This window comes from Pseudoliparis swirei, chromosome 24, assembly GCF_029220125.1.
Source record: "Pseudoliparis swirei isolate HS2019 ecotype Mariana Trench chromosome 24, NWPU_hadal_v1, whole genome shotgun sequence".
NCBI classification, from domain to species: Eukaryota; Metazoa; Chordata; class Actinopteri; order Perciformes; family Liparidae; genus Pseudoliparis; species Pseudoliparis swirei.
This window is the reverse complement of record NC_079411.1, coordinates 29944394-29972351: the sequence shown is the minus strand read 5'-3', so window position 1 is coordinate 29972351 and position 27958 is coordinate 29944394. Positions and strand designations below refer to the sequence as shown.

At 55.3% G+C, this 27958-nt stretch overlaps 1 protein-coding gene across 1 annotated transcript; it reads right to left on the bottom strand.

Annotated features, from left to right (window-relative positions):
* Positions 1-123: 123 nt before the first annotated feature.
* LOC130190300 (bifunctional heparan sulfate N-deacetylase/N-sulfotransferase 1-like) lies at positions 124-27958 on the bottom strand. The gene is made up of 6 exons (XM_056409623.1): positions 27947-27958; positions 27014-27832; positions 15995-16082; positions 14852-15006; positions 14496-14681; positions 124-456 (listed from the first exon to the last, which is right to left on the bottom strand). The coding sequence occupies exons 1-6, from the start codon at positions 27956-27958 to the stop codon at positions 124-126; spliced, it is 1593 nt and encodes a 530-aa protein (XP_056265598.1).

The window sequence follows — 27958 nt, the reverse complement described above, 5'->3', positions numbered from 1 at the left end:
CCAGGATCGCCTGCTCTGCCACCGCCGCCTTCTGCTTCCGCCACCTGTCCGGCCCCTCAGCCGCTACCGTATGCACGTGGCGGTCATCGCCCCATGCTGCATGGAAGCCGGTGATCTCAGGAGTCAGCCCAGCCGATCAATCACCGCCCGCACGTCCGTAACTGTGGCGTGAAGCTGGGAAGGCCCAGGCCGCAGTCTGCGCCTCGTGAGCAGGGGCAGGAGGCGCACCGCCCACTCCCCGCTGGCCAGCCGCATGTCTCCGCCACCGCCTCGAACGCCTCCAAAATGACTGCCGCCATTTTCTTCAGCTCCACCCGCCCAGGGGAAGGATAGTGTAGGCCATGCCTGGGCGGCGAGCAGTTCCAGGGCCCGAGTCTGCTCCTCTGCCTGGCCCAGGAGCCCACAGTATCTGCCGGCCTGCTCCTGGTCCTTCATCACTGCCATCTGACACAGCATCTGCCCCAGCAACATCACATGCTGGGTTGGCAGATCTTTTTGTTCGACGCCCATTTGAGGCGAGAAAAGGGGTCCCACTTTGGCTCCAGTGTGACAGGTTCGGCCACCGGTAGGTTTGCCCCTAAGCCCCAAGGAATGCGCAACCAGAGGGAACGTTGGTAACGTGTTTTATTTGAGCGCCTGACCGCCGACTGTGTCTCTGCTCATGGCTCCTCTTCTCCTGTCCAGCTCCTTTATGGGACAGAGCCTCGCAGATACACAACCCCAGATTGTCATCAGCTGGTCTGATGACAATCAGACCAGCTGATGACAATCAGACTGCCCTGAACCATCCACCCACTCTGCAGCCGAGCTTAAACAGCTGCCATCGATCATATGCCCAGCGAGTCCTTCTCTGTTTCGTGCAGACAGAGCGGAAAGTCTGGTAAATCTAAGGTGGAGGTTTGCTACTTGACTAACAACAAGTGAATGCGGCCCAAGGACATTAAGACTCTTTCTAGATTTCTGCTGCGCCCGAACCTGGAACATCTGGCGAGTCATACCGTCCATTCTACCTTCGGAGTTCAGCTGGGTCATCACCACAACCCGTCTACATACCACCACAAGCGGTTCGACATCCAGCACTTTCTCCGGACCTACATGATGTGTTGTAAGCATCAGAACAAAGTATCCCACGCGCTGGTGGTGGTGGCTGGAGACTTTAATAGGAGCAAACTTAAAAAGTCATGCCGAACTTTCACCAGCAGCATTACGCGGGTATACCAGAGGAAAAGAACGTTGGACCACTGCCATACGCCATTCGGTGAAAGTTACAAGGCTGTCTCTCTCGCTCGCGTTAAACCGTCAGACCATGTCAGCCATTTTTCGCTTCCGAGTAATGGCTGAAAAAGATCGCTAAGGAAGCGGTAGTGACGAGGAACAAAGCGGTGGTCTGACCAATCAGAGGCTGAGCTACAGACGCCCGCGCGTGTCGCCGATCTGGGACATGATCCATCCAGTTCCAGTGGACGCCAGCTGGCGTTCGGCGAAGTAGCAAGAGCCTCATTAGCAACGCTAGTGAACACCATCGCCTCCCACGGTAGAAGTTAAGGGTCTTTCCTAACCAAAAGCCGCGGGTTGATAGATCACATCCGTGAAGCTGTGAACATGCATACTGCCGCTCGATAACCCCGCTCTTGTATCCGCAAACATGGACCAGTACAAGGCAGCTGTCTAAGTGGACTGAGGAGGCAGTGAAGGAAGCCAAGAGGAGGTGCCTGAGACAGAGTGAAATCACAGATGGAGCAGCCACGACACCAGGCGCCCCTCATGGCAGCTACGGACTATCACAGACTACCAGAAGTAGACCAAGGCGCATGGTGAGTGCTTACTATCCCTAGCTTGGACGCACCTGAACTCACTTATGCACGTTTGATATTAGCAACAACAGCGCTAGTTCGCACGGCCAATAAACAACACCCGTTAAGCGTAGCCGAGGTGAGTTCTACACGCTGGGGATGAACACACTTCTGGTGACCAGCACAGTGTGAGGAGGGCTCTGTTGAGGGCGAACACCAGAGCTACAGGTCCAGATAAGGCATAGTCTAAGCGAGTATCGAAGACCTGTAAGCTAACCAGCTAGCTCCAGTGTTCACCACAATATTCAACCTCTCTCCCTGGCTGGAGTCCGTGCAACCGCCTAGCTTCAAGAGATCCAATTATTGTCCTTGTGCTCAAGAATGCTTCTCCAGCATATGAATGACTACCGACCGGTAGCTCTCACCTCGGTGGTCATGAAACTGCTTTGAGAGGTTGATAAAGCGACCACATCTGCGCCTTTCCTCCTTCCCTCTCCATGCGGACCGCTGCAGCTTGTTTATCGCCAAACAGATCCACGGACGATGCTGTCTCCAAATTGCTACTACACTCTCTGTCTGGACTGGCCAGAGGGGCTATGTGGACTGCTGTTCATTGATTATAGTTCAGCTTTCAACACCAGTCCCCTCCAGACTGGCCAGCAAACTGATTGAGCTGGGACTGAACACCCCCTGTGTGCTTGGATCCTGGACTTCCTGACCGCCAGGCCACAGGTGGTCGGGGTGAGCAGACACACCTCAAACCCCTCACACCCTGAACACAGGATCCCCAGGGTTCGTCCTCAGCCCCCTACTCCTGTACACACATGACTGTGTGTGGGTTCAGCTCAACACCATCATCAAGTTTCGCGATGACCCCATTGGTGGTGGGCCTGATCTCCGACATGACGAGAAGGCCTACCTGGAGGAAGTGCTGATCTGTACTCTGGTGCGGGACAACAGCTACATCATGAATGTCACAAACTAAGGGCGGTGTGGACTTTGGGGTACAACAACAGGGCATTTTCTGCTAGGGATTACCCAGGGACTACTGTGGAGGGTGGTGAGTGCAAATACCTGGGAGTCCCACATCACGAGGATCTGACATGGTCCTTGAGCAGACACTCTGGTGAAGGCAAAACAGCGCTCTACCTCAGGCAGCTGGGGAAGTTGAGATTTCCAGAAGTTCTTTGATCCTTCTACTCTGGAGCTGAGGCGTCTGACAGGAAGCATCACAGCCTGGTTTGGCGCTGCTCCGCTCAGGACAGGAGAACTCTGCAGAGGTAGTGCGTTCATTCGAACGCACTATTGTTCACTCCCACCACGGGACTTGTACACCAGGGGTGCAGAACCAAGGCGGCAGGATCATGAAGTCCTCACCACCCCAACAACAGACTGTTTTCAGCTGCTGCGGTCAGGCAGGCGCCTCCGTGATCACGCTGCAGAACAGAGACGGTGAGTTTCTTTCCTCAGGCCATGGGTGTGAACTCCGACCTCACCAGGTTATAGACCACTGACTTTACCTCTTAGGCACACACACACACACTTATGAAATATTGTGTTGTTTTATTGTAAATAGTGTACTTGTTGCCCTTGCACATTCCTGCTGAGCATTGCCACTTTCACTAACACCCTGTGTGTGACAAATAAAGCTATCTTGATCTTGATCACAGTCTTGATATAAACTGTACTTTCTCTGGTGTTTGTCCTCAGCTTCTCCATCGTTTACCTGCTCGACCGATTGCTACAATGGGGAAAAGAAAAGGATCGAGGCTAAAGTTTGTTTATACGAAAATAAAGAAGCTAGCTAAGAAACATAATTGACCATTCTGAAAGCGAAAACATAAAAACAGAATGTGATTTGGCGATCATTAAGTAATGGTGACCAATCAGATGTAAGAGTCTTGAGTCGAGACCCCTAACATAAATATACCAACAATGACGTTGATGAATGATAACCCTTTAGTAATTGTTCTCCTCTGTTTATCTAATTCACCTTCATATTTGGATGGATTAGTATTGACTGTCAGTTTTTGTATGCATCAATGCTCACTGGAAAAAAATCTGCTTTTGGGACTCAATGTCTTCATATGCTCCATTTGCCCAACGTTCAAACACCAAATGCCAGCTGGAGCGCAAATTGCTCACACCAACTCTTGTAGTTCTCTCATGCTTTTCGGCTTTGCTTTGATAAATGGCGATAGAATCTGCAGTTTCTGCTCCTCAGCTCCAGTCATTGCCCATCTAATAACTCTTTCCATGTTTAAAACACGTCACATGGGGGCGGCAGGGTAAATGAATGTCACAGTGCATTTATCTCTTCTTGCCCCGATCAACCCATCTATACAGGACCATTATTTAACTTAGAAGGTCAAATCCTCCCTGCTTAGTAAACAGGCATGAATTAAGTTAATAGTAGATCATCATTAAAGCAGCTATTGGCTGCTTTTGCAGCTCTTAGTGCCATCTGCATTATTTTATGGTGTACACCGCGTGAATAATTTAATGACGGATGTGCCTGGCGTCACGACTCCCTCTGCACAGGAGGGGTTGAAGGCAGGAGGAGCATGGGAGGCTGGACTGCTGGGTCGCGCAGCATGCTATGAGGGGTAATGAGCCTTGAGATCTTCCCTCATTCCCTCTGCGGTCTGTGTCTCATTTTAGATTTGGTTCCATCCGCATGTGGTAAATCTTTAGATTTCTTTCTTCATTACTTGTCAGTTTAAATTAATAACAAAATTCTTTCTCCATTGTTTGTGATAATTGTTTAACGTTTAACTGACTATTGCAAAATCATTGTGATTGTGGTTATGATATTATGGCGCTTGTCGTGATGGCTGCTGTGTTAGGCTCCCGGATTTTGTAGTAGTTTTTGTTATTTATTCTTCTTATTGCGACTATTTTTTGCAGCGTTAGCAGCCAGTTAACGTCACGACAGATGCACACTTCTGGGTGGGATCGGCGGTTGCTGCGCCTGCAGGATTTTCAACTCTTACTCGGACGTCCGCCAGGAACAGTGGCGGAACTATCTCCGTCCATTTTGGCGCAATCTCATAAGCGTCGCCCGGCGGAGGAAGCGAGCTGGCGTGCTGGTTAGGCTGGGGCGTCGAGCCAATCGACCCCACTACCCACCATTTTGCTGGCAAATGTACGGTCTTTGGACAATAAGCTATGCGAGCTACAGGCTGTATTCAATTCCACCGGAAACTAAGGACAACTGCATCATCGCCTACGGAGACATGGATGTCGGAGGAGGTTACCGACTCAGCCATCGAACGGCGGGATTTTCAATCCACAGCGGACAGAACAAAGACTCTCTCTGGTAAAGATCGTGGAGGGTATGTCTCATGATAAACAGATCTTGGTGCAACCAAAGTCATGTACATACTCTCAAGTCGTTCTGTTCCCCGGACCTGGGTACCTAATGCTCATGTCGACCATTCTGGCTACCGGAGGTTTACAGCAGTCACCGTAACTGCTGTGTACATTCGCCTCAAGCTAACACGGACATAGCGCTGAAGGAACTCTACAGGCGATCAGCGAGCAGGGTCGGCACCCGAGGCTGCTTTCATTGTGGGGACTTCAACAGCGAACCTGAAGAAAGTTCTCCAGTTCTACCAACATAAAAAGCAACACGAGGGGCGGATTCTCGACCACTGCTACACTCCCTTCGGGATGGATACAAAGCCCTCCGCCCACCGTTCGGCAAATCGGACCGCTCCATCCAACTACTCCCGCCTACAGGCAGAAGCAGCAGCAACCAATCGCTGTGAAGGAAGTGCAACGCTGGTGGACCAATCAGTCTATGCTACAGGACTGTTTTGAGCGTACTGACTGGGATATGTTCAGGTCGGCGTCCGGACAACAACGTCAGTGGTCGCGTCCTCAGTCGCCGGGTTCATCAAGAAATGCATAGATGACGTTGTTCCTACAAAGTCGGTTGGTTATCCCAACCAGAAACCGTGGATAAATGGCGATGTTAGCGCTGCACTCATACGCGTAACACGCCTTTGACTCAGAATATGGCGGAATACAAAGAGCCGCTTCGACCTCCGTAAGACCATCGGCTCTGCCATAGCGGGAGTTCGAGAACAAGGTGGAGGAAAAGCTCAAGAGCCATAGCGTGAGAGGTGTGTGGAAGGGCTACAGACAATCACGGACTTCAGAGGGAAAACCAGCGGTGAAGAACTCCTCTACCTCCCTCCCAGGCGAGCTCAATACATTCTTTGCTCGGTTCGTGAGCGGCAGCCCGAGAAGCAAGCGCCGCCCGAGGAGACCAGCCTGCTGATCATCTCAGGAGGCTGGCGATGCGCCAAAGCCTTCAGCGGGTGGACATCCGGGCGGCAGGTCCGACCACATCCCGGGCGCGCCTCAGAGCATGTGCAGACCAGTTGGCGGGAGTCTTCGCAGACATCTTCAACCTCTCCTGTCCCAGGCTGTTGTTCCTGAGAGCTTCAAGATGTCACCATTGTGCCTGTCCCCAAACACCCCAAGGTAACCTGCCTGAATGACTGGAGACCCGTAGCCCTCACCTCGATTGTCAGTAAATGCTTGAGGTTGGTCAGGGACTTCATTTGTTCCATGTTGCCTGCCACGCTGGACCCATGGCGGTTTGCATATCGTCAAAACAGATCCACCGACGCGCGGTGCCATGGCACTTCCACCGCCTTTCCCACCTGGAGGAGGAACTGTTGTGTGCGAATGCTGGTTGTGGACTACAGCTCAGCGTTCAACACTATTGTTCCGCCAAGCTCGACACCAAGCTCAGAGGTCTGGGCCTGCACTCTACCATGTGCAGCTGGATACTGGACTTCCTGTCGGGGCCGCCGCCAGGTGGTGAGGATGGGCAGTACCACCTCAGAGCCGCTGACCCTCAACGGGAGCCCCTCAGGGATGCGTGTTGAGCCCTCCCTCTACTCCCTGTACACCCCACGACTGCGGCCATGCACAGCTCCAACGTCATCATCAAGTTTGCTGGCGACACAACAGTGTTGGGGCTGATCACCGGCGACGACGAGACAGCCTACAGGGAGGAGGTTGGATCACTGGTACAGTGGTGCCAGGAGAACAGCCTCGTCCTCAGCGTCAAGAAGACCAAGGAGCTGATCGTGGACTACAGGGCGGAGAGGAGGCACACCCATCTCCATAGGCGGGTTGCAGTAGAGAGGTCAGCAGCTTCAAGTTCCTCGGCGTGCACATCTCCGAGGACCTCACATGGACCACGCACACCACTCACGTGGTGAAAAGAACTCGCGCCTGTATTTCCTTAGGCGACTGAGGAAATTCAACATGGCCCCCGCATCCTCAGAACATTCTACACCAGTACCATCGAGTGTTCTGACAGGTTTGCATCACCGTCTAATGCGGGAACTGCACCGCCCTGGGCGTAGGGCACTACAGAGGTGGTGCGGTCGGCACAGTACATCGTTGGGTGAGCTTCCTCCATCCTGGACATATACACCAAGCGGTGCGTGGCCAGGGCCAAGCGGATGATGAAGACAATAACCACCCCGCCACAAACTGTTCACCCTTCTACCGTCAGGCAGGCGATACCGCGGTATCAAGTGCCGCACAAACGAACTGAGGACAGCTTCTTCAGTCAGGCCATCAGGCTGCTGAACAAGGACTGAGACCCTCATTAACACTACACACCAGAACATATTCTGTGAATATCTATGGCCATGGTGTATATTTTATTACATTGTTTATATATATATATATATATTGTATATATATATTGTATGTATATACATATATATATATATATAGTCTCAAAAAAAGTGTATATTTTATTACATTGTTTTATATATATATATTGCCATGATGTATATTCTATTACATTGTTTTATATATATATTGTTAATACTTTTTTTTTTTTTGTGTGGATATTGTATAGTTTATTCTCATTCTTATTCTTTTTTTAGTCTGCTACTGCTGTCGGGTGTTTTGCACATAAGAATTTCACGAACCGATTATACTTGTATAAAAGGGGATGTGACAATAAAAACTTGAAACTTGAAACTTGAAACTTGAAACCATGTGGTCTCTGGGGACTAGAGCCTTCATAAAGGAGTCCCATGTGGTCTCTGGGGGACTAGAGCCTTCATAAAGGAGTCCCATGTGGTCTCTGGGGACTAGAGCCTTCATAAAGGAGTCCCATGTGGTCTCTGGGGGACTAGAGCCTTCATAAAGGAGTCCCATGTGGTCTCTGGGGACTAGAGCCTTCATAAAGGAGTCCCATGTGGTCTCTGAGGACTAGAGCCTTCATAAAGGAGTCCCATGTGGTCTCTGGGGGACTAGAGCCTTCATAAAGGAGTCCCATGTTGTCTCTGGGGACTAGAGCCTTCATAAAGGAGTCCCATGTGGTCTCTGAGGGACTAGAGCCTTCATAAAGGAGTCCCATGTGGTCTCTGGGGACTAGAGCCTTCATAAAGGAGTCCCATGTGGTCTCTGGGGACTAGAGCCTTCATAAAGGTCCCATGTGGTCTCTGAGGACTAGAGCCTTCATAAAGGAGTCCCATGTGGTCTCTGGGGGACTAGAGCCTTCATAAAGGAGTCCCATGTGGTCTCTGGGGACTAGAGTCTTCATAAAGGAGTCCCATGTGGTCTCTGGGGACTAGAGCCGTCATAAAGGAGTCCCATGTGGTCTCTGGGGACTAGAGCCTTCATAAAGGAGTCCCATGTGGTCTCTGGGGACTAGAGCCTTCATAAAGGAGTCCCATGTGGTCTCTGGGGACTAGAGCCTTCATAAAGGAGTCCCATGTGGTCTCTGGGGACTAGAGCCTTCTGGGGACTAGAGCCTTCATAAAGGAGTCCCATGTGGTCTGTGTGGGAATAGAGCCTTCATAAAGGAGTCCCATGTGGTCTCTGGGGAACTAGAGCCTTCATAAAGGAGTCCCATGTGGTCTCTGGGGACTAGAGCCTTCATAAAGGAGTCCCATGTGGTCTCTGAGGGACTAGAGCCTTCATAAAGGAGTCCCATGTGGTCTCTGGGGACTAGAGCCTTCATAAAGGAGTCCCATGTGGTCTCTGAGGACTAGAGCCTTCATAAAGGAGTCCCATGTGGTCTCTGAGGGACTAGAGCCTTCATAAAGGAGTCCCATGTGGTCTCTGAGGACTAGAGCCTTCATAAAGGAGTCCCATGTGGTCTCTGAGGACTAGAGCCTTCATAAAGGAGTCCCATGTGGTCTCTGAGGACTAGAGCCTTCATAAAGGAGTCCCATGTGGTCTCTGAGGGCTAGAGCCTTCATAAGGAGTCCCATGTGGTCTCTGGGGACTAGAGCCTTCATAAAGGAGTCCCATGTGGTCTCTGAGGACTAGAGCCTTCATAAAGGGTCCCATGTGGTCTCTGGGGACTAGAGCCTTCATAAAGGAGTCCCATGTGGTCTCTGGGGACTAGAGCCTTCATAAAGGAGTCCCATGTGGTCTCTGAGGACTAGAGCCTTCATAAAGGAGTCCCATGTGGTCTCTGGGGACTAGAGCCTTCATAAAGGAGTCCCATGTGGTCTCTGGGGACTAGAGCCGTCATAAGGAGTCCCATGTGGTCTCTGGGGAATAGAGCCTTCATAAAGAGTCCCATGTGGTCTCTGGGGACTAGAGCCTTCATAAAGAGGTCCCATGTGGTCTCTGGGACTAGAGCCGTCATAAAGGAGTCCCATGTGGTCTCTGGGGACTAGAGCCTTCATAAAGGAGTCCCATGTGGTCTCTGGGGACTAGAGCCTTCATAAAGGTCCCATGTGGTCTCTGGGGACTAGAGCCGTCATAAAGGAGTCCCATGTGGTCTCTGGGGACTAGAGCCTTCATAAAGGTCCCATGTGGTCTCTGGGGACTAGAGCCGTCATAAAGGTCCCATGTGGTCTCTGGGGACTAGAGCCTTCATAAAGGAGTCCCATGTGGTCTCTGGGGACTAGAGCCTTCATAAAGGAGTCCCATGTGGTCTCTGGGGACTAGAGCCTTCATAAAGAGTCCCATGTGGTCACTGAGGACTAGAGCCTTCATAAAGGAGTCCCATGTGGTCTCTGAGGGACTAGAGCCTTCAGAAAGGAGTCCCATGTGGTCTCTGGTGGACTAGAGCCTTCATAAAGGAGTCCCATGTGGTCTCTGGGGACTAGAGCCTTCATAAAGGAGTCCCATGTGGTCTCTGGGGACTAGAGCCTTCATAAAGGGTCCCATGTGGTCTCTGAGGGACTAGAGAGCCTTCATAAGGAGTCCCATGTGGTCTCTGAGGACTAGAGCCTTCATGAAGGTCCCATGTGGTCTCTGGGGACTAGAGCCTTCATAAAGGAGTCCCATGTGGTCTCTGGGGACTAGAGCCTTCATAAAGGAGTCCCATGTGGTCTCTGGGGACTAGAGCCTTCATAAGGAGTCCCATGTGGTCTCTGGTGGACTAGAGCCTTCATAAAGGAGTCCCATGTGGTCTCTGGGGACTAGAGCCTTCATAAAGGAGTCCCATGTGGTCTCTGGGGACTAGAGCCTTCATAAAGGAGTCCCATGTGGTCTCTGGGGACTAGAGCCTTCATAAAGGAGTCCCATGTGGTCTCTGAGGACTAGAGCCTTCATAAAGGAGTCCCATGTGGTCTCTGGGGACTAGAGCCTTCATAAGGAGTCCCATGTGGTCTCTGGGGACTAGAGCCTTCATAAAGAGTCCCATGTGGTCTCTGGGGACTAGAGCCTTCATAAAGAGTCCCATGTGGTCTCTGGTGGACTAGAGCCTTCATAAAGAGGTCCCATGTGGTCTCTGGGGACTAGAGCCTTCATAAAGGAGTCCCATGTGGTCTCTGAGGGACTAGAGCCTTCATAAAGGGTCCCATGTGGTCTCTGGGGACTAGAGCCTTCATAAAGGAGTCCCATGTGGTCTCTGGGACTAGAGCCTTCATAAAGGAGTCCCATGTGGTCTCTGGGGACTAGAGCCTTCATAAAGGAGTCCCATGTGGTCTCTGGGGACTAGAGCCTTCATAAAGGAGTCCCATGTGGTCTCTGGGGACTAGAGCCTTCATAAAGGAGTCCCATGTGGTCTCTGGTGGACTAGAGCCTTCATAAAGGAGTCCCATGTGGTCTCTGGGGACTAGAGCCTTCATAAAGGAGTCCCATGTGGTCTCTGGGGACTAGAGCCTTCATAAAGGAGTCCCATGTGGTCTCTGGTGGACTAGAGCCTTCATAAAGGGTCCCATGTGGTCTCTGGGGACTAGAGCCTTCATAAAGGAGTCCCATGTGGTCTCTGGTGGACTAGAGCCTTCATAAAGAGTCCCATGTGGTCTCTGGGGGACTAGAGCCTTCATAAAGGAGTCCCATGTGGTCTCTGGGGACTAGAGCCTTAATAAAGGGTCCCATGTGGTCTCTGGGGACTAGAGCCTTCATAAAGGTGTCCTATGTGGTCTCTGGTGGTCTAGAGCCTTCATAAAGAGGTCCCATGTGGTCTCTGGGGACTAGAGCCTTCATAAAGGTCCCATGTGGTCTCTGGGGACTAGAGCCTTCATAAAGGAGTCCCATGTGGTCTCTGGGGACTAGAGCCTTCATAAAGGAGTCCCATGTGGTCTCTGGGGACTAGAGCCTTCATAAAGGAGTCCCATGTGGTCTCTGGGGACTAGAGCCTTCATAAAGGAGTCCCATGTGGTCTCTGGGGGACTAGAGCCTTCATAAAGGTCCCATGTGGTCTCTGGGGACTAGAGCCTTCATAAAGGAGTCCCATGTGGTCTCTGGGGACTAGAGCCTTCATAAAGGAGTCCCATGTGGTCTCTGAGGACTAGAGCCTTCATAAAGGAGTCCCATGTGGTCTCTGGGGACTAGAGCCTTCATAAAGGAGTCCCATGTGGTCTCTGGGGACTAGAGCCTTCATAAAGGAGTCCCATGTGGTCTCTGGGGACTCTGATGAAGAGTCTTCTTTTGTCACGAAGAGAAAGAAGACGTTGAGGAACGATGATGAAGATGATGAAGATGAAATATCTGTCGGCTCAAATACAGCAAAACTACGTGGACCGGTACTTTGGGTGTCAGATGTGATCCGCTCTTTGTCAAGAGAGGAAATAAACACAAAGAGCCCACTGACAAGTGATGAAGAGGAAGAAGAAGAATAAGGAAAACATTGCTCTTCCTCCTCCTCTTCCTCCTTCTCCTCGGTCTACGTGGGAGACGGTAGTTTTATTCTATCCTGTCTTAAACAGAGACTGATGAATTAATTATTGGTGCATGAAATGCTCTCATCACACTCACACGCACACACACACACACACACTCACACACACTCACACACACACACACACACTCACACACACTAGGGTAAATCAGTGGCGGTGCGTCCATAGGGGGCGCTAGGGCGCCGCCCCTCTTAAAATTTGTAGATGAAAAAAAAGAAGAAGAAGAAAAAAACAACAACATCCTGTCAAAAAACATTATATGCCAAATCATTTAAATAGTAAATATACCGTGTTGACGCGCTAAATGTGTGTGGGAGACCGTCAGCCTGTCAACAACCACTTAAGTTAATGTGAAAACAATATAATATATCGCCATTATCACGGAGAGAAGCCCCTCCCCTTTTCCGAGGCGATCTAACGTGTGTGTGCGGCATCGAGAAAACATTTCAGTCGTTTCAGTAAGGACGGCTTCTCATTGGCGGATGAAACGTGAATCTTGGGTCGCAAAAATGTGCGCTCGTTGGCCAATGACATCGTTTTATTATTTCACGTGACTGGACTATTCGGCCAATCAGAGACCGGTATCGTTCCCTCAGCCAGAGAGCTCCACGGAGCTACGGGCAGGTAGCTAACGGAGCTGTTAGCTGGAGCTCAGTGAGTAATGCTGTTTAGTTTCTTCTGTCTGTCGTTCCAAAGGGACTGAAACTCTCTGGACTACAACGGGGGGAGGGGTCTAAAGAGCTGCAGACAAGTGGAAAGCACGAATCTTGCCGCAGTTATCTAGCTCAGAGCATGGAGCTAACTCGCTAACAGCCTGAAGCTAACCCTGTTTGCAGAGCAGCAGAAGGAGACCGAACTGGCATCGAGACACAACGAAGAAGTTCTGAAAAACAGACACATTCCCTCAAGAGTAATGGAAACAGGCTGGTTACAGACATGATGACTTTAACCAGAGAGTAAAGTGACCACTTTAAAGAGAGGAGCTACTTGTCTTTACAGTAGTGGGTCGACTCTGTCACCCAATGTAACGTGATCTCTTTCTGACTCTATTCTGCTCTGAACCTCTTTCATGTGAGGGTGAAACTCTTTTATTTTGCAAACCTCTGAAACCCAACCCAATGTTCCTTAAAGCTGCTCTGAACCTCTCATGCTAAAGTTACAGTGTGTTGATAGTTGTTATTGGACGTGTTGAGCACGCTGTGTTCTTGAAATAAAGCTTTGTTTTTTACTATATTCTACTCAAAACCTCTTTTCTTCTCATTGTTGAGTGATATTTAAACTGCGCCCCCCCCCAAAAAAATTCACCAGCCGCCACTGCTAGGGTTACACAAAGCATCATAGATTTTCCGTTTAAGACCAAAACAACCAATCAGGAGACGTTCCTCTGGTCGGCAGACACAAAGAAGAGAACAGACTTCTTTTAAAGATCAAAGAACTCAAAGTTGTGATTTAATCTCTGATTTGATCTCTGATTTGATCTCTGATCTAAGAAATAGTTTCAAAGCAAAGACACTAAACATGAGAAGAGCTGAGATCACATGAGAGAGATCCTCATCTCTAATCACACGAGTCATTGAGTGATGACACATCTGAGAGTTATCACTCTGATAAATCATCATTGATAAAACAGACCTTCAGGATGTCACCATGATGACACCATGATGATGTCATCATGTATCATCATGATGACATCATGGTGGGGGTCACGCTGCTCACCATGATGCCACCATGATGATGTCATCATGTATCATCATGATGACATCATGGTGGGGGTCACGCTGCTCACCATGATGCCACCATGATGATGTCATCATGTATCATCATGATGACATCATGGTGAAGTCGCTGCTCACCATGATGCCACCATGATGATGACATCATGTATCATCATGATGACATCATGGTGGGGGTCACGCTGCTCACCATGATGACATCATGATGATGACATCATGTATCATCATGATGACATCATGGTGGGGGTCACGCTGCTCACCATGATGACATCATGATGATGTCATCATGTATCATGATGATGTCATCATGTATCATCATGATGACATCATGGTGGGGGTCACGCTGCTCACCATGATGCCACCATGATGATGACATCATGTATCATCATGATGACATCATGGTGGGGGGTCACGCTGCTCACCATGATGACACCATGATGATGTCATCATGTATCATCATGATGACATCATGGTGGGGGTCACGCTGCTCACCATGATGCCACCATGATGATGACATCATGTATCATCATGATGACATCATGGTGGGGGTCACGCTGCTCACCATGATGACATCATGATGATGACATCATGTATCATCATGATGACATCATGGTGGGGGTCACGCTGCTCACCATGATGACATCATGACGATGACATCATGTATCATCATGATGACATCATGGTGGGGGTCACGCTGCTCACCATGATGACATCATGATGATGACATCATGTATCATCATGATGACATCATGGTGGGGGTCACGCTGCTCACCATGATGACACCATGATGTCATCATGTATCATCATGATGACATCATGGTGGGGGTCACGCTGCTCACCATGATGCCGTTGTGGCTGAAGCCCTTCCTGTAGCGCGCCGGCTTCAGGTGAGGGTACTCCTCGGTGCTCGTCACCTGGATGCTCCACACGCGGCGCCACGCCTCGTACAGCTGCAGGTGCACCGGGTACACGCCGGAGTGGTGCGGCGCCACGGCGTAGCCCATGTCCACCGGGACGCCGTGCGCCTGGGGGGGCAGACAGGTGTGTGTGTGAGGTCAAACACATAAACACAGGCTATAGTGGGCGGGTCACATGACCAGAGGCAGACAGGTGTGTGTGTGTCAGTGTATGTGTGTGTGTGTGTGTGTGTGTCAGTGCATGTGTGTGTGTGTGCGTGTGTGTGCGTCCATCTCACCAGAGCGAACTCCTTGTTGAGGACCATCTGCTCCAACAGTGACGACTGGTTGTGGAACAGGTGAGGCTGCATGTGGCTCCACATGTGAGGAAACCACCAGAACTCAGAGACGGACTGCAGGAGCAGGTCATCCCCCTCGTCCTCCTCCACGGTGCCTACACACACACACACACACACACACACACACACACACACACACACACACACACACACACACACACACACACACAGACACACACACACACACACACACACACACACACACACACACACACACACACACACACACACACACACACACACACACACACACACACACACACACACACACACACACACACACACACACACACACACACACACACACACACACACACACATACACACACAGACACACACACACACACACACACACACACACACACACACACACACACACAGACACACACACACACACACACACACACACACACACACACACACACACACAGACACACACACACACACACACACACACACACACACACACACACACACACACACACACACACACACACACACACACACACACAGACACACACACACACACACACACACACACACACACACACACACACACACACACACACACACACACACACACACACAGACACACACACACACACACACACACACACACAGACACACACACAGACACACACACACACACACACACACACACACACACACACACACACACACACACACACACACACACAGACACACAGACACACACACACACAGACACACACACACACACACACACACACACACACACACACACACACACACACACAGACACACACACACACACACACACACACACACACACACACACACACACACACACAGACACACACACACACACACAGACACACACACACACACAGAGACACACACACACACACACACACACACACACACACACACACACACACACACACACACACACACACACACACACACACACACACACACACACACACACACACACACACACACACACAGACACACCGACACACACACACACAGACACACACACACACAGACTCCTCATCAGCCCGGCCTGCAGTGCATTCTGGGATGGAGGTGAACAGGACTCACCTGTGTGGTAGAACTTCCCGGAGAAGCCCAGGTTGAAGGTGAAGTTTGAGATGTGAGAGCGTAACTGTGTCTGAGTGTCCAGGAGCGCCTGAAGACAAGAGGACACGCCCCGTTACACAGAGGACATCCAACGGGTCATCCAACCACATCCAACGTCATCCAACCACATCCAACATCATCCAACATCATCCAACCACATCCATCAGGTCATCCAACATCATCCAACCACATCCAACCACATCCAACGGGTCATCCAACGTCATCCAACCACATCCAACGGGTCATCCAACGGGTCATCCAACGTCATCGAACCACATCCAACAGGTCATCCAACGTCATCCAACCACATCCAACGTCATCCAACATCATCCAACCACATCCAACAGGTCATCCAACATCATCCAACCACATCCAACCACATCCAACGGGTCATCCAACGTCATCCAACCACATCCAACCACATCCAACAGGTCATCCAACGTCATCCAACCACATCCAACGGGTCATCCAACGGGTCATCCAACCACATCCAACCACATCCAACGGGTCATCCAACGTCATCCAACCACATCCAACAGGTCATCCAACAGGTCATCCAACGGGTCATCCAACGTCATCGAACCACATCCAACAGGTCATCCAACGTCATCCAACCACATCCAGCCACATCCAACCACATCAGCCACATCCAACCACATCCAACAGGTCATCCAACCACATCAACCACATCCAACTATATCCAACCACATCAACCACATCCAACTACATCCAACCACATCAACCACATCCAACTACATCCAACCACATCAACCACATACAACGGGTCATCCAACGGGTCATCCAACGGGTCATCCAACCACATCCAACAGGTCATCCAACGTCATCCAACCACATCCAACAGGTCATCCAACGGGTCATCCAACCACATCAACCACATCCAACTACATTCAACCACATCAAGCACATCCAACGGGTCATCCAACGGGTCATCCAACCACATCAACCACATCCAACCACATCCAACTACATCCAACCACATCAACCACGTCCATCTACATCCAACCACATCAACCACGTCCAACTACATCCAACCACATCCAACAGGACATCCAATGGGTCATCCAACGTCATCCAACCACATCCAACAGGTCATCCAACGTCATCCAACCACATCCAACAGGTCATCCAACGTCATCCAACCACATCCAACCACATCAGCCACATCCAACCACATCCAACGGGTCATCCAACCACATCAACCACATCCAACTATATCCAACCACATCAACCACATCCAACTACATACAACCACAACCACATCCAACTACATCCAACCGCATCCAACGGGTCATCCAACGTGTCATCCAACCACATCAACCACATCCAACTACATCCAACCACATCCAACCACATCAACCACGTCCAACTACATCCAACCACAGCCAACAGGACATCCAACGGGTCATCCAACGTCATCCAACCACATCCAACGTCATCCAACAGGTTATCCAATGTCATCCAACCACATCCAACAGGTCATCCAACCACATCCAACGTCATCCAACCACATCCAACAGGTCATCCAACGTCATCCAACCACATCCAACGTCATCCAACCACATCCAACAGGTCATCCAACGTCATCCAACCACATCCAGCCACATCCAACCACATCAACCACATCCAACCATCCAGCGGGTCATCAACCGTCAACCATCAACCACATCAACCACATCCAACTACATCCAACCACATCAACCACGTCCAACTACATCCAACCACAGCCAACAGGACATCCAACGGGTCATCCAACGTCATCCAACCACATCCAACGTCATCCAACAGGTTATCCAATGTCATCCAACCACATCCAACAGGTCATCCAACCACATCCAACGTCATCCAACCACATCCAACAGGTCATCCAACGTCATCCAACCACATCCAACAGGTCATCCAACCACATCCAACCACATCCAGCCACATCCAACCACATCAACCACATCCAACCACATCCAACGGGTCATCCAACCACATCCAACCACATCAACCACATCCAACTACATCCAACCACATCAACCACATCCAACCACATCCAACAGGTCATCCAACGGGTCATAAAACCACATCCAACATCATCCAACCACATCCAACCCAACAGTCCCGCTTCTAGTTCCTGAAGCAGTGTCTCCACATTTGATGACTTCACTAGTTTACTGGCCTGTAAACAAAGACTGTGTAACTAAAGAGTTACACACACACACACACATAGACACAGACACACACACATAGACACAGACACACCCACAGACACACATGCACACACACACAGACACGCACACACACACACACACACACACACACACACACACACACACACACACACACACAGACACACACACACACACACACACACACACACACACACACACACACACACACACACACACACACACACACACACACACACACACTCACTCACACACACACACACACACACACACACACACACACACACACACACACACTCACACACACACACACACACACTCACACTCACACACACCACACACACACACACACACACTGCACTCACACACACACACACACACACTCCTCTCACACACACACTCCTCACCTCACACACACACACACACACACACACTCACACACACACACACTCACACACACACACACACACACTCACACACACACACACACACACACACACATGTTTTCCCACGTTCCTCTTAGAGAACTAAAGGAGAGGCTTTGTTTCAACACACACACACACGTATATATATATAAATATATATATATACGTGTGTGTGTGCGCTCTGATCGCTCTTTTAATGAAGTATCGATACTAAAATATGCTCGTCACATCGTGTTTAACGTCTGGTGCCGTTAGCATCGCTCCACCGTGCAGCGTGACAGCAGCAGATGTAGCGGACTAACATTCAGCTAACTTCTTCCCAAACGCTGTGGACATCTGAACGCTGATTGGCCGAGACGCGACACGCCCATCAAAGATGTTTCATTGTGAAAAAGAGCACCACTCCACATTTTCTCTGCGTCTCACTGCAGCCTCAACGGCAGCGGGTGAAAAAAATAATACATCAGAACGCGTCTCTGGTTCTGTTCAGGGGGCCGAACCCGACCCGCGGGCCGCAGCTCGGGGACCACTGGTCCAACACACGGATCCTCTCTCCTTCCCTTCACGTCCTCCCGCTCGTCTCCTTCCCCTCGCGTCTTCCCGCTCGTCTCCTTCCCCTCGCGTCTTCCCGCTCGTCTCCTTCCCCTCGCGTCCTCCCGCTCGTCTCCTTCCCCTCGCGTCCTCCCGCTCGTCTCCTTCCCTTCGCATCCTCCCGCTCGTCTCCTTCCCTTCACGTCCTCCCGCTCGTCTCCTTCCCCTCGCGTCCTCCCGCTCGTCTCCTTCCCTTCACGTCCTCCCGCTCGTCTCCTTCCCCTCGCGTCCTACTGCTCGTCTCCTTCCCTTCATGTCCTCCCGCTCGTCTCCTTCCCCTCGCGTCCTCCCGCTCGTCTCCTTCCCTTCACGTCCTCCCGCTCGTCTCCTTCCCCTCGCGTCCTACCGCTCGTCTCCTTCCCTTCATGTCCTCCCGCTCGTCTCCTTCCCCTTGCGTCCTCCCGCTCGTCTCCTTCCCCTCGCGTCCTCCCGCTCGTCTCCTTCCCCTCGCGTCCTCCCGCTCGTCTCCTTCCGCGTCCTACTGTCATCTCCTTTCCTTCATGTCCTCCGCTCGTCTCCTTCCCCTTCATGTCCTCCCTTCGTCTCCTTCCCCGCGTCCTCGCTGTCTCCTTCCCCGTCCTCCCTTTCGTCTCCTTCCCTCGCGTCCTCCCGCTCGTCTCCTTCCCTTCCGTCCTCCCTTCGTCTCCTTCCCCGCGTCCTCCTTTCGTCTCCTTCCCTTCGCGTCCTCCCGCTCGTCTCCTTCCCCTCGCGTCCTCCCTTCGTCTCCTTCCCTTCACGTCCTCCCGCTCGTCTCCTTCCCCTCGCGTCCTCCCGCTCGTCTCCTTCCCTTCACGTCCTCCCGCTCGTCTCCTTCCCCTCGCGTCCTACTCGTCTCCTTCCCTTCATGTCCTCCGCTCGTCTCCTTCCCTCGCGTCCTCCCTCGTCTCCTTCCCTTCGCGTCCTCCGCTCGTCTCCTTCCCCTCGCGTCCTCCCTTTCGTCTCCTTCCCTCGCGTCCTCCCGCTCGTCTCCTTCCCTCAGTCCTCCGCTCGTCTCCTTCCTTCGCGTCCTCCCTTCGTCTCCTTCCCTCGCGTCCTCCCGCTCGTCTCCTTCCCTCGCGTCCTCCCTTCGTCTCCTTCCCTTCGCGTCCTCCCGCTCGTCTCCTTCCCTCGCGTCCTCCCGCTCGTCTCCTTCCCTTCGCGTCCTCCCTCGTCTCCTTCCCTCGCGTCCTCCTTTCGTCTCCTTCCCTCGCGTCCTCCTCGTCTCCTTCCCCTCGCGTCCTCCCTTCGTCTCCTTCCCTTCGCGTCCTCCCTTCGTCTCCTTCCCTTCGTCCTCCCGCTCGTCTCCTTCCCTTCGCGTCCTCCCTTTCGTCTCCTTCCCTTCGCGTCCTCCCTTCGTCTCCCTTCCCTCGTCCTCCCGCTCGTCTCCCCTTCCCTCGCGTCCTCCCGCTCGTCTCCTTCCCTTCCCGTCCTCCTTCGTCTCCTTCCCTCGCGTCCTCCGCTCGTCTCCTTCCCCTCGTCCTCCCTTCATCTCCTTCTCCTCCCCTCGCGTCCTCCCTTTCGTCTCCCTTCCCTTCCGTCCTCCCTTCGTCTCCTTCCGCGTCCTCCCCGTCTCCTTCCCTCGCGTCCTCCCTTCGTCTCCTTCCCTTCGCGTCCTCCCGCTGTCTCCTTCCCTTCACGTCCTCCCGCTCGTCTCCTTCCCCTCGCGTCCTCCCGCTCGCCTCCTTCCCCGCCTTAGCGTCCTCCCCTTCGTCTCCTTCCCTTCGCGTCCTCCCGCTCGTCTCCTTCCCTTCCGTCCTCCCGCTCGTCTCCTTCCCTCGCGTCCTCCCTTTCTCCTTCCCTTCCGTCCTCCCGCTCGTCTCCTTCCCTCGCGTCCTCCCGCTCGTCTCCTTCCCTTCCGTCCTCCCTTCGTCTCCTTCCCCTCGCGTCCTCCCTTCGTCTCCTTCCCTTCGCTTCCTCCCGCTCGTCTCCTTCCCTCGCATCCTCCCTTCGTCTCCTTCCCTTCATCCTCCTTCGTCTCCTTCCTTCGTCCTCCCTTCCGTCTCCTTCCCCTCGTCCTCCCGCTCGTCTCCTTCCCTCCTTCCCTTCGCTTCCTCCCTTCGTCTCCTTCCCTCGCGTCCTCCCTTTCGTCTCCTTCCCTCGCGTCCTCCGCTCGTCTCCTTCCCTTCGTCCTCCGCTCGTCTCCTTCCCCTCGTCCTCCGCTCGTCTCCTTCCTCCTGTCCTCCCTTCGTCTCCTTCCTTCGCGTCCTCCGCTCGTCTCCTTCCCTCGCGTCCTCCCTCGTCTCCTTCCCTTCGCGTCCTCCCGCTCGTCTCCTTCCCTTCGCATCCTCCCGCTCGTCTCCTTCCCCTCGCGTCCTCCCTTCGTCTCCTTCCCTCGCGTCCTCCCTCGTCTCCTTCCCCTTCCGTCCTCCCTCGTCTCCTTCCCTCGCGTCCTCCTGCTCGTCTCCTTCCCTTATGTCCTCCCTCGTCTCCTTCCCTCGCGTCCTCCCTTCGTCTCCTTGCCTTCACGTCCTCCCGCTCGTCTCCTTCCCTCGCGTCCTCCCTTCGTCTCCCTTCCTTCATGTCCTCCCTCTCTCCTTCCCTTCGTCCTCCCTTCGTCTCCTTCCCCTCGCGTCCTCCTTTCGTCTCCTTCCCCTCGCGTCCTCCCTTCGTCTCCTTCCCTTCCGTCCTCCTTCGTCTCCTTCCCCTCACGACCTCCGCTCGTCTCCTTCCCTTCCACGTCCTCCCTCGTCTCCTTCCCTTCCCGTCCTCCCTTCGTCTCCTTCCGCGTCCTCCCTTCGTCTCCTTCCTTCCGTCCTCCCGCTCGTCTCCTTCCTTCCGTCCTCCCGTCGTCTCCTTCCTTCCGTCCTCCCTTTCGTCTCCTTCCCTCGCGTCCTCCCGCTCGTCTCCTTCCCTTCGCATCCTCCCTTCGTCTCCTTCCCTTCGTCCTCCCGCTCGTCTCCTTCCCGTCCTCCCTTCGTCTCCTTCCCTCGTCCTCCCTTCGTCTCCTTCCCCTCGCGTCCTCCGCTCGTCTCCTTCCCCTCGTCCTCCCTTCGTCTCCTTCCCCTCGCGTCCTCCGCTTCGTCTCCTTCCTTCCACGTCCTCCCTTCGTCTCCCTTCCCTTCCCGTCCTCCCTTTCGTCTCCTTCCCTCGCGTCCTCCTTCGTCTCCTTCCTTCGTCCTCCCGCTCGTCTCCTTCCCTTCGCGTCCTCCCTTCGTCTCCTTCCCCTCGCGTCCTCCCGCTCGTCTCCTTCCCTCGTCCTCCCTTCGTCTCCTTCCCCTCGTGTCCTCCCGCTCGTCTCCTTCCCTTCGCTTCCTCCCGCTCGTCTCCTTCCCCTCGCATCCTCCCGCTCGTCTCCTTCCCCTCGCGTCCTCCGCTCGTCTCCTTCCCTCGCGTCCTCCGCTCGTCTCCTTCCCTCGCGTCCTCCCTTTCGTCTCCTTCCCTTCGCATCCTCCCTTTCGTCTCCTTCCCTCGCGTCCTCCGCTCGTCTCCTTCCCTCGTCCTCCCTTTCGTCTCCTTCCCTCGCGTCCTCCCGCTCGTCTCCTTCCTTCCGTCCTCCGCTCGTCTCCTTCCCCTCGTCCTCCCTTCGTCTCCTTCCCGTCGCGTCCTCGCGCTCGTCTCCTTCCCTTCATGTCCTCCCTTCGTCTCCTTCCCTCCGCGTCCTCCCTTCGTCTCCTTCCCTCGCGTCCTCCCTCGTCTCCTTCCCTCGCGTCCTCCCGCTCGTCTCCTTCCCTTCATGTCCTCCCTTTCGTCTCCTTCCTTCCCGTCCTCCCGCTCGTCTCCTTCCCTCGCGTCCTCGCTCGTCTCCTTCCCTTCTGTCCTCCCTTCGTCTCCTTCCCCTCGCGTCCTCCGCTCGTCTCCTTCCCCTCGCGTCCTCCCTTCTCGTCTCCTTCCCTCGCGTCCCCACTCCCTTCGTCTCCTTCCCTTCGCGTCCTCCCTTCGTCTCCTTCCCTCGCGTCCTCCCTTTCGTCTCCTTCCCCTCGCGTCCTCCGCTCGTCTCCTTCCTCGCGTCCTCCCGCTCGTCTCCTTCCTTCGCGTCCTCCGCTCGTCTCCTTCCCTCATCCTCCTTCGTCTCCTTCCCCTCGCGTCCTCCGCTCGTCTCCTTCCCTTCGCGTCCTCCCTTCGTCTCCTTCCCCTCGCGTCCTCCCGCTTCGTCTCCTTCCTTCATGTCCTCCCCGCTCGTCTCCTTCCCTCGCGTCCTCCCGCTCGTCTCCTTCCTTCCGTCCTCCAACTCGTCTCCTTCCCCGCGTCCTCCAGCTCGTCTCCTTCCCTCGCGTCCTCCCTTCGTCTCCTTCCCCTCGCGTCCTCCCTTCGTCTCCTTCCTCGCGTCCTCCCGCTCGTCTCCTTCCCCTCGCGTCCTCCCGCTCGTCTCCTTCCCTTCACGTCCTCCCGCTCGTCTCCTTCCCCTCGCGACCTCCCGCTCGTCTCCTTCCCTTCACGTCCTCCCGCTCGTCTCCTTCCCTTCACGTCCTCCCGCTCGTCTCCTTCCCGCGATCCTCGCTCGTCTCCTTCCCTTCATGTCCTCCGCTCGTCTCCTTCCCTTCACGTCCTCCTCGTCTCCTTCCTTCACGTCCTCGCTTCGTCTCCTTCCCTCGCGTCCTCCCGCTCGTCTCCTTCCCTTCCGTCCTCCGCTCGTCTCCTTCCCTTCGCGTCCTCCCTTCGTCTCCCTTCCCTTCGCGTCCTCCGCTCGTCTCCTTCCCTCGCGTCCTCCCTTCGTCTCCTTCCTTCGCGTCCTCCCTTCGTCTCCTTCCCCGCGTGTCCTCCCGCTCGTCTCCTTCCCTTCGCGTCCTCCCTTCGTCTCCTTCCTCGCGTCCTCCTTCGTCTCCTTCCTTCATCCTCCCTTCCTTCGTCTCCTTCCGTCTCCATCTCCTCGCGTCCTCCGCTCGTCTCCTTCCCCTCGCGTCCTCCCCTCGTCTCCCTTCCCTTCGTCCTCCCTTCGTCTCCTTCCTCGCGTCCTCCCTTCCGTCTCCTTCCCTCGCGTCCTCCCGCTCGTCTCCTTCCCCTCGCGTCCTCCCTTCGTCTCCTTCCCTTCCCGTCCTCCTCGTCTCCTTCCCCTCGCGTCCTCCCTTCGTCTCCTTCCCTTCGTGTCCTCCCGCTCGTCTCCTTCCCTCGCGTCCTCCCGCTCGTCTCCTTCCTAACGTCCTCCCGCTTCGTCTCCTTCCCCTCGCGTCCTCCCGCTCGTCTCCTTCCTTCCTCCCATGTCTCCTCCCGCTCGTCTCCTTCCCTTCACGTCCTCCCGCTCGTCTCGTTCCCTCGCGTCCTCCCTTCGTCTCCTTCCTAGCGTCCTCCCGCTCGTCTCCTTCCCTCGCGTCCTCCGCTCGTCTCCTTCCTAGTCCTCTCTCGTCTCCTTCCCTTCACGTCCTCCTTTCGTCTCCTTCCCTCGCGTCCTCCTTTCGTCTCCTTCCCCTCGCGTCCTCCCTTCGTCTCCTTCCCTTCGTCCTCCCACTCGTCTCCTTCCCTTCACGTCCTCCCGCTCGTCTCCTTCCCTCGCGTCCTCCCTTCGTCTCCTTCCCCTCGCGTCCTCCCGCTTCGTCTCCTTCCCTTCGCGTCCTCCCTTCGTCTCCTTCCCCTCGCGTCCTCCATTCGTCTCCTTCCCTGCGTCCTCCCGCTCGTCTCCTTCCTTCGCGTCCTCCCGCTCGTCTCCTTCCCTCGCGTCCTCCCTTCGTCTCCTTCCCCTCGCGTCCTCCCGCTCGTCTCCTTCCCTTCACGTCCTCCCGCTCGTCTCCTTCCCCTCGCGTCCTCCCGCTCGTCTCCTTCCCCTCGCGTCCTCCCGCTCGTCTCCTTCCCTTCACGTCCTCCCGCTCGTCTCCTTCCCCTCGCGTCCTCCCGCTCGTCTCCTTCCCCTCGCGTCCTCCCGCTCGTCTCCTTCCCCTCGCGTCCTCCCGCTCGTCTCCTTCCCCTCGCGTCCTCCCGCTCGTCTCCTTCCCTTCACGTCCTCCCGCTCGTCTCCTTCCCTTCACGTCCTCCTCGTCTCCTTCCCTCGCGTGCTCCCGCTCGTCTCCTTCCCCACACGTCCTCCCGCTCGTCCTTCCTCGCGTCCTCCCTTTCGTCTCCTTCCCTCGCTTCCTCCCTCGTCTCCTTCCCCTAGCGTCCTCCCTTCGTCTCCTTCCCTTCGCGTCCTCCCGCTCGTCTCCTTCCCTCGCGTCCTCCCGCTCGTCTCCTTCCCTTCCGTCCTCCGCTCGTCTCCTTCCCTTCCGTCCTCCCTTCGTCTCCTTCCCTCGCGTCCTCCCGCTCGTCTCCTTCCCTTCGCTTCCTCCCGCTCGTCTCCTTCCCTACGTCCTCCTTCGTCTCCTTCCCCTCGCGTCCTCCGCTTCGTCTCCTTCCCCTCGCGTCCTCCCGCTCGTCTCCTTCCCTCGCGTCCTCCCTTCGTCTCCTTCATGTCCTCCCGCTCGTCTCCTTCCCTTCGCGTCCTCCCGCTCGTCTCCTTCCCCTCGCGTCCTACCGCTCGTCTCCTTCCCTTCATGTCCTCCCGCTCGTCTCCTTCCCCTCGCGTCCTCCCGCTCGTCTCCTTCCCCTCGCGTCCTCCCGCTCGTCTCCTTCCCTTCACGTCCTCCCGCTCGTCTCCTTCCCCTCGCGTCCTACCGCTCGTCTCCTTCCTTCGTCCTCCCGCTCGTCTCCTTCCCTCGCGTCCTACCGCTCGTCTCCTTCCCCTCGCGTCCTCCCGTCGTCTCCTTCCCCTCGCGTCCTCCCTTCGTCTCCTTCCCCTCGCGTCCTCCCGCTCGTCTCCTTCCCTTCGCGTCCTCCCGCTCGTCTCCTTCCCTTCGCGTCCTCCCGCTCGTCTCCTTCCCTTCGCGTCCTCCCGCTCGTCTCCTTCCCCTCGCGTCCTCCCGCTCGTCTCCTTCCCTTCGCGTCCTCCCGCTCGTCTCCTTCCCTTCGCGTCCTCCCGCTCGTCTCCTTCCCCTCGCGTCCTCCCGCTCGTCTCCTTCCCCTCGCGTCCTCCCGCTCGTCTCCTTCCCTTCACGTCCTCCCGCTTCCCTTCACGTCCTCCCGCTCGTCTCCTTCCCCTCGTGTCCTCCCGCTCGTCTCCTTCCCTTCGCTTCCTCCCTCGTCTCCTTCCCTTCACGTCCTCCCTTCGTCTCCTTCCTTCGCGTCCTCCCGCTCGTCTCCTTCCCTTCGCGTCCTCCCTTCGTCTCCTTCCCTCGCGTCCTCCCGTCGTCTCCTTCCCCTCGCGTCCTCCCGTCTCCTTCCCCGCGTCCTACCGCGTCTCCTTCCCTTCGCGTCCTCCCGCTCTCTCCTTCCCCTACGTCCTCCCGCTCGTCTCCTTCCCCTCGCGTCCTCCCGCTCGTCTCCTTCCCCTCGCGTCCTACCGCTCGTCTCCTTCCCTTCATGTCCTCCCCCTCGTCTCCTTCCCCTCGCGTCCTCCGCTCGTCTCCTTCCCTTCCGTCCTCCCTTCGTCTCCTTCCCCTCGCATCCTCCCGCTCGTCTCCTTCCCCTCGCGTCCTCCCGCTCGTCTCCTTCCCTTCACGTCCTCCCGCTCGTCTCCTTCCCCTCGCGTCCTCCCGCTCGTCTCCTTCCCTTCACGTCCTCCCGCTCGTCTCCTTCCCCTCGCGTCCTCCCGCTCGTCTCCTTCCCCTCGCGTCCTACCTCTCGTCTCCTTCCCTTCACGTCCTCCCTTTCGTCTCCTTCCCTTCCACGTCCTCCCGCTCGTCTCTCCTTCCCCTCGCGTTCCTCCCTTTCGTCTCCTTCCCTTCGCGTCCTCCCGTCTGGTCTCCTTCCCTTCGCGTCCTCCCGCTCGTCTCCTTCCCCTCGCGTCCTCCCGCTCGTCTCCTTCCCCTCGCGTCCTCCCGCTCGTCTCCTTCCCCTCGCGTCCTCCCGCTCGTCTCCTTCCCCTCGCGTCCTCCCGCTCGTCTCCTTACCTTCACGTCCTCGGCCTTCATGCGCGTCCCCTCCTTGCCCACGAAGATGTCGTCGATGTCCACCAGCAGGTGGCGCTGCAGGCCCAGAGCGAGCCTCCTGCTGGTGAGGAAGGAGATGGCGTCCAGCAGGATGAGGCGGTGCAGCCAGTAGCCCAGGCCGTGCCCGAACAGAACCCTGCGGACCCCGTCGTAGAGCCCCAGGTCCTGGAGCACGGTGGCCCGGAGGCCCCCCCCCCCGCCCCCCTCCTTGGCGTGCAGCACGGCCCGGTAGGAGGCGTGGTCGGAGGAGAAGGAGGTCCAGTCGTCCCCGGGCAGCGGCCCCGGGTCGGTGCCGGGCTTGGTGAGGTGCAGCAGCGGCGAGCCGGGCGCCACGCGGCAGTCCCGCAGCGCCTGATTGGTCCTCAGCACCAGGGGGAGGCCCCGCAGCTTCAGGAGGCGGGGCGAGTTCTCGGTGGAGCGGTAGAACCCGATGATGCCGACCCGGAAGGCGGCGCAGTACCGGTGCAGCAGCTGCCGGCTGCGGGTGGCGGCGGCGCCGTACTTCAGCAGGTTCTCGTAGATGACCAGCGAGAAGCGGCCGCGCCCGCCGGCCGTCAGCGCCGGCAGCTCGCCGCGGCCCGACGAGATCTCCACGCGGAACGGGAAGTGGGCCGCCTCCAGCAGCGCCACCAGGTCCAGGCCCAGCTGGGAGTACTGGGACTCCACCAGCACCAGCACCAGCGGGTCGGCGCGCGCCGGCGGCGGGTCGGCGGGGTCCGGCAGTCGGCGGGACGGGGGGAGGAGGGGCCTTGGCTGCCTTGTTTCGGGGGATTGGCCGAGCTGCGCGGAAGGGGAGGAGTTAGTGAACAGGAAGTAGGCCGAGAGGAGGAGGGAGAGGAGGCAGCAGGAGGCGAGGAGGAGCAGCAGCCGACGCAGGTGGCGCCGGAACCGCACGGCTGCCGTCAT

Excerpts from the sequence above, each read along its gene's own strand:
- LOC130190300 (XM_056409623.1), bottom strand. Across the intron at positions 16,083-27,013 it reads TGAAGGCCGAGGACGTGAAG|GCGCTCCTGGACACTCAGAC; the intron begins GTAAGGAGACGA and ends TCTTGTCTTCAG. Across the intron at positions 15,007-15,994 it reads CGGGAAGTTCTACCACACAG|GCACCGTGGAGGAGGACGAG; the intron begins GTGAGTCCTGTT and ends GTGTGTGTGTAG.